This window comes from Nicotiana tabacum, chromosome 6 (genome assembly GCF_000715075.1).
Source record: "Nicotiana tabacum cultivar K326 chromosome 6, ASM71507v2, whole genome shotgun sequence".
In the NCBI taxonomy this organism is placed as follows: domain Eukaryota; kingdom Viridiplantae; phylum Streptophyta; class Magnoliopsida; order Solanales; family Solanaceae; genus Nicotiana; species Nicotiana tabacum.
Window position 1 is genome coordinate 200,141,414 of NC_134085.1, and position 6,685 is coordinate 200,148,098.

At 36.9% G+C, this 6,685-nt stretch overlaps 2 protein-coding genes across 3 annotated transcripts; one reads left to right on the forward strand and one right to left on the reverse strand.

Moving 5' to 3' along the window:
- The first annotated feature begins 510 nt into the window (after positions 1–510).
- On the forward strand, positions 511–888 carry LOC142182279 (uncharacterized). The gene has a single exon (XM_075256461.1). The coding sequence runs from the start codon at positions 511–513 to the stop codon at positions 886–888; it is 378 nt and encodes a 125-aa protein (XP_075112562.1).
- A 418-nt stretch (positions 889–1,306) lies between these two features.
- Positions 1,307–6,167, reverse strand: LOC107808691 (carbon catabolite repressor protein 4 homolog 3). Of its 2 annotated transcripts, none has more exons than XM_075256421.1 (13): positions 5,796–6,167; positions 5,543–5,706; positions 5,381–5,446; positions 5,207–5,259; positions 5,036–5,117; positions 4,392–4,478; positions 3,481–3,573; positions 3,374–3,406; positions 3,137–3,249; positions 2,391–2,487; positions 2,218–2,303; positions 2,043–2,127; positions 1,307–1,580 (listed from the first exon to the last, which is right to left on the reverse strand). In XM_075256421.1, the coding sequence occupies exons 1-13, from the start codon at positions 6,043–6,045 to the stop codon at positions 1,491–1,493; spliced, it is 1,299 nt and encodes a 432-aa protein (XP_075112522.1). In that variant the 5' UTR covers positions 6,046–6,167; the 3' UTR covers positions 1,307–1,490. The 2 variants fall into 2 exon arrangements, with proteins under 2 accessions (XP_075112522.1, XP_016488710.2); XM_016633224.2 differs by having other exon boundaries at positions 2,391–2,502; positions 5,543–5,709; positions 5,796–6,152.
- Between the last annotated feature and the right edge of the window lie 518 nt (positions 6,168–6,685).

Genomic DNA, 6,685 nt, shown 5'->3' on the forward strand with positions numbered 1-6,685 from the left:
AATTTGTTGTCAGATGCAAACCCAGGAAGAGAATTTTGAGATTAAAATGTTGCAAACTTGGTTTTGTGTTTAACATTATGTTCCTACAGCAATGCAGACGTCCAAGATACCAGTGCACCTATGGAAAAGGAAAAGAACTAAAGTTGGACGACACTAAAGGTACTGGTTTAATCCACAAAAAATCTCGACAAGTCCAAACCATGAGTCTCTGACTCTCTGTCACGTCACGTATGCTATATTAGTCATTTGTTAGTAGTATGTACACAAATGAATTTACCCTATATTTCTAGTCAACATGGGATAGCACACTGCATCCGCTTAGTTATCACAAACTACACCTGATGGTTGTCTAAAGCACAAATTAAACTACCTGATGGTTGTCTAAAGCTCAATAGCGATGGATGTAGCAAAGGAAACCCAGGGTTAGCAGGTGGAAGAGGATGCTTAAGAAATCAATATGGAGACCTCATTATGGATTACTCAACTTTTTTTGGCTCTTGTATTAACAATATGGCGGAAGCAAGGGCTACTTTAGTAGGTTTAATTTGGTGTATTGACAATGGATATAAAGAGGTCGAAATTGAATCTGACTCTCTAATCCTAATCAATGCAATAAACAATCAGGCTGGAATACCTTGGCAGATTGCCCATTTAATTGAACATATCAGAGAGATTAGGCAGGAAGGCCACATTAAGTTGTCACACTGCTACAGGGAAGCCAATTGCACTGTCGACTTGCTAGCTAATTGGAGCTTACATAGGAAATCTTCTACTTTCTTCATGGAAGCTAACACTTTACCTATGAAGGTGAGAGTTGCTTTGAAGAATGACAGAAACCAGCTGGTCAACTTCCGAATTAGGACTACCAAAAAGTCATTCAATGCTTAGCCTTACCAATTTTGGCTTGTCCTATTGAGGAGATTTTTTTTTTTTTTTTTTTTTTGGCCTTCACATGCTTTTAAGTTGGAGCTTTAGCTATTTATTTCTCTGTTTTGTGCTCCTCAGCTTTTAACTAAGGGGCCAATTAGCTTAGTTTTATCAATCCTTCTTGTATCGAATCCCTCCCTTTTTATCGTTTTAATATAAAGGTTAAGGTCATGCCTAACCTCTCACCATAATGGTGATATTAAGTGGAAAAAAAAACTAAACTACAACTATTGTTGAAAATGCTAATGCAACATCCGGTTTGTTTTCCATGTTGTCTTGAATGCATGCCATGGAACTGTAGGAAGATCAGGGGCGGAGCTAGAGGCTCGCGTACAAGTGTGGCCGAACCGAACCCAGTGGTTTTAGTCCAAACCTTGTCTTTGTTTAATAAATCTATTAAGTATGTAAAAATATTAAATATAGAACCCAGTTAGTATCACATGATGTTGCTATTTTTAAATTTTAGAACCCATAAAGTTCAAATCCTAGCTCCGCCTCTGTGTAGGATGATGATGAGTTTGTTGTATGGATGCTCGATGCATCACTATTAAAGTATGTCACCTTCAACTGATAGCATATTCTTCAGTTGCTTCTATCTTTCCTTCCAAGAAAGCAAACTCAGAAACCAAAGCCAAATGATCACTACCCAATTTCTGCATGTCCCAGAAGTTCAAGTTAAAACTGGCTTGAAAAAGATGTTAAACGCAGACACATCATACACAAAGAATATATCAAATATAATAAGATCTAGGAAGTGCTTCTTACCAAACACAAAGAAAATGGCACAGAAATTGCAATTTACTTCCAGTACCTTTTCCAGCATACCAAACAAAATTTAATGCTTCAGTATAGAGCAAAGATGTTGCGACAAGGTTTTGGGAAACCAAAGGACTCGCTATGGCTTCTTGAAGGACGACCTTATTCCAAACGTGCAATCAAACGCCTGAATATTTTATAGGTAAAGCAAACAAATCCAAATTCACTATTTTCATTATAAGTTGGAGAAATCCATTTCTAGCACAATACTTTATGTTTTGCAACCTTAGTCATGTCTTTGGCCAAATCTGATCTGTCCTAGTTAACAGCCTCAGGGTACTATATCAGAAGGATAATACCTTGAAGGGAAGACCACCTGTTTTCTTCAAGATATTAATTGGTAAAGTATCTAAAACTTTTGTGGCTACAAGACCATCAGAATACCTGCATTGTGGTGGATTTTACTATTAGTGCGTACTCTTGTCATTAAAGTTAGCAGAAAAATATAAGTAGCAGTATCTACAGCATTAGTACCACAAATAATCGACAGTTCCCAGAAACTTCGAGTGGTAAGATGTGGCTAGTGGTTCACCATTGTCATCCCTTGTTGTTTGAGATCCCTAAGAAAAAAGAAGAGGTAGCATTCTGTCTAAGAGGAATATACAAGGGAATAAATGTCAACTGTGGGTAAAAAGGACAAGTCGTACCTTCACCATTGCATAAGAACTGTTTAACTTCAAAGGGTGCAAAGCTATGTGAGATTTAGGAGCGCCAGTTGCAACATTCATCTCCTCTTCGCTCCAGCTAGAATTCAAGAATCTGAAGTCAATTGCATGCACACAACAAATTCTAAATCACAATCACATGAAAATTCAAAGAATTCAGTTTTTCTCAAAAGTAAACAAATTGACATCAGAAATCTCAAATATCAACACATTAAGAATACAACACACTCAGAGAATTTAAGGGCATTAATAGTCGACCCCAAATAAATGCAACGACAACCAACGTAACAAATAGTCAGAGGAGTGTGCTTGGGCAAGAGCACTACTAGGATGGGTGACCCCCTGGAAGTCCTCGTGTTGCATCCCTCTACCTAATAAAAAAATAAATAGTTAGAGGAATTATTTGCATGTCTTATTTTCTTTTTTTCCATCAAGTTTCTAAGCCTTGCGTAACTGTCTAGTTTACTTTCCCTTACAAAAAAAGGCTAGTTTACTTTAAAGTATCAAGAGTTTGACCATATACCACAGTATAGTGAAGTTGAGAGAGAATGAGAGAAGACGTTCGTTCTTAGAAAACACCACATTATTTTCTCATGAAACACAAACGGAAGCAACTTATGGCCCCCTAGGTTTTATGAACACTGCTATGTACACTCTAGCTATCGGAATTTATAGGAGCGCATAAACTTTCGAAAGACATAATAAGTACTGACAGATCTAAGCTTCACCTGTCCATTAGAACAAACAAAATCCCCTTTTCTCTTCCAAGACCAAGAACTTGAGAGGGATGGCATTGTCTCTGACCAGATAACTCTCTTCGGTTATGTAGCATGAGATTGAGCTGCAATATAAAAAAACAAATCCTATGAGAAGCAAGCAACTCCTCCAAAAAGCATGCAGTTCATATGAATTAAGAAGTACTTAATATTGCATCAACGGATGCTGAATTGGGATCTGCATATTACCTCAGATGATGACAAGAATTTGTAGATTGGACTCTGTCACAAGGGATAAACAAATAAGAATTGTTCCAGCAAAGTGAGTTTTGAAGATAAATTTCAGTGATCCACACCTGGGGAGTGCTGTTATAATCACCTGCAAGCACAATAGGTGCAGTGTCCCACTTTTCTGAAAGTATGTGAGCCCTTGATGAAAGAAAGCGAATCTGAAAGGAAGAATATTCAGCAAAAAAGTAACAGCATGGAGACAATTGAAGGAAAATTGAAATCATTTGCACCACTCTCCAATATATTGACAGTTGGGGAACTTAAACAGTTTATGTCTAAAGTTAAGCATGCTACCAGAAGAGGAAAAACATCCATTTTGTAGCAAGAGCTAGAACCCGATTACCACAATGTAGCACATATATTTTACCATCGTGCATGAAAAAAGGTTAAGAAAATGTCTTTCTTTACAAAGAGAGACTGTTCAGATGTCAAGTGGTGTGCAGATGGAAACAGGATTGAAGTCCAAATGAATAAGAGACACTCTACCCATGTACCTAAGCAGTAAGAGCTATGGAGAACAACTATTTGACAAGTTGATTTTTCCATTTATATTTCACTTGAATTTTCTAATAACCAGATAGGATGCACTCTTCCAGTTTGAGACAATTTGAAAGCCATTTGATCCAGAAACCTCCAGCAACAAATTTCAATATGCGAACAGAAGACAAATTTAATCCCATCAAACAAAATTTTCAAAAAATAGAAGGAATTACTATATGTGCATTGAAATATGCATTTTCAAAAAATTCTAGTGTTTATAACAATTAGTGGCCAATGTAATTTGCATTACCAAACCATGCACTAGAACAAGTAGTTTAGGCTTAAAACACAAAGAGAGATTTCCATCCCTTGGACATGCTAGTGTTCTTTGTCTAACTATTGTACCTTGTCAAGGTAAATTGCCATGTAAGGTCAGTTGCCAATCAAATACTAACATGCAAAAAATAGAGAGTTAACTCAGAATGCAGGATATTACTTGACCAAGCTTAACATCTCCACGGCTTGGATTATATAGCACATGAATGTTCCCAACTACTAGCCTCCCTGACTGGGCTTCATGCATCTGTCTGTACCAGATGAAGTTAGAGATACAAAATCGAAAGAGATATGATTAAATAAGAATGAAACTAAGAAAAAACTGTGATCTGGACAAATCGCTCTGGGAAATGAAATCAGAAGAAACATCCAGTTCAGAATAGTAGAGATATGCTTACAGAGATAAGCAAAATCAAATGCTCCAGATCTTAACTACCTGCATAGTTCTAATTGGTAGAAAGCTTGACCTACTAGAAGTGATCTACACTGCTAAGCAAGCAGGAAGTCTTGGATAAGAGGTCTTAAGCCATTAGCCGTCACATATGCATATTCCACAGAACGTGAAGCCTGATGAGCTTTGGATTAACCACTGAGCACTAGTTAATTCCTTATATTTAGGTTGTCGTCCAGTTTATCTCATATTTTTAGTTTGGTTATCTTTGTCTTATTTCTCCTTCACATATTTGAACCCCAACTTACGGATTATCCAAATTTTGAGCATTCTTACATCACTCTCACTTGTCACATCTACAGGCTATATGAAATTACAGTAGGTAAAATAAAATTGAAATTTACAACTGCTACCTTAAAAACAGAGAGCTGAGCGACATTATCCCGGAGACCATACTGCCTATACTCAATGCTTTCACCCTCTAACAACTGAAACCTGGCATTAGCAAGTACTCATTTCAGTCCAAACAAGAAAAATGAAAAAGGTACTAACTGTGAGGTACAATATTTACTTATAGCACTTACTTATCAGCTTTCCAAAACATAGCACAGCCATCAACAGAACCGCCCGTGCGCCTCTACCATGGTCAAAGTAACACATGTTAATATTTTCCAACAGCAAGTCTTATACTGAATGATGATACAACTTTCCACTTATTTCAGTTTGGAGGGAGGCTGGCGGGTTTAGAGTGGAGTAACCTTATGGGAGCCGAGATATCCAGCTTTCTCCAAAACGTTTAGTAGATCATAATACTTGTCCACCTCCTAATCAATCACATTAATAGAATTCTTCAATTAGCTTCATATCCAAAACAAGGACATATTTAAATATATTAATACGCAAGAGGCAATTGTAATTACTTGTAGGCAAATTATATCAGGATTTAGTCCGAGGAGTTCTTCACAAATAACTCTTTTGCGATGGTTCCAATCTAAGTAATTCGAAGGAACATTTCTGTAGAGATCTCCATGTTTCGACATATTCCTGTCTCCCAATATGTTATACGAAACAACGGTAAACCTTTCTGCTGCACCAAATTCCATACACTAAATTAAACTTCAGCATTAACAAAAAATACAAGCAACATGCAGTTAGTTGACCAAAGGGACTGACCTTGAGGTGGGACAGTGGAAAGAGCATCCCCTTCCACCCAATGGCGGACAATGTCCGGTGCTGAACTGAGCTGTCTGCGATGTTCAGGGTTGTACCGCCGCCGGCTGTAGGAAGCCGTCGGCGAAGAGGTGTAATTACGAGGGAACTTAATATAGCATAAGTTGAATATAGGCCTTAAGCAGCGAGTGGCGGCGTTGCTGATTAGCCTGGGCGTGGTTAGACACGGAGAACCGGCTCTGCAGCAGCCCATAGGAAAGAGCGTAACTATGAATCGACCGGTAAAGCCGAGGACGGTGAGTGGTTAAGCGCCACAGTGACCAAAGGTCGTTAAGAGACCACGCATCAAGTGACGCCTTTTCTTTTTTCTTTTTCATGTTATAACGTAAAGCAAGCTTTTTTATTGGAGAAAAATTATTACTATCATGCCATTTAATAAATTAGTATTAAGGTACGCACTTTGCGCGTGTAAATTATCTTAATGAATATAATTTTTTTAATTATATTATTATTAATTATGTATATTATGGTATGAGATAGATTATATAAACTAATGTTGATAATAGTTACTATATCATATTTACCTAAAATTTCTTGATCATGTGTACTATGCTTTTCATCATTATACACGGTGATATTTGATTATTCATCCTCCCAATGCAACTTTACAATGGTCGATATAAAAAAATAATTAAATTAGTAACGATAAACAATTTTTTAAAGAATGTGTACCTCTAATTCTTCTCTATTTCTATTTTTGAGATAAATTCAGAAACCTCTCCCAAGTTTCGCTTTGTGACACTAGTAACTCTTGTGGGTTATGATATTACAACTTACTTCCCTTCTTTTGATTTTCTTGTAATGTATCTATTATTAATAAAAAAAAAATTATA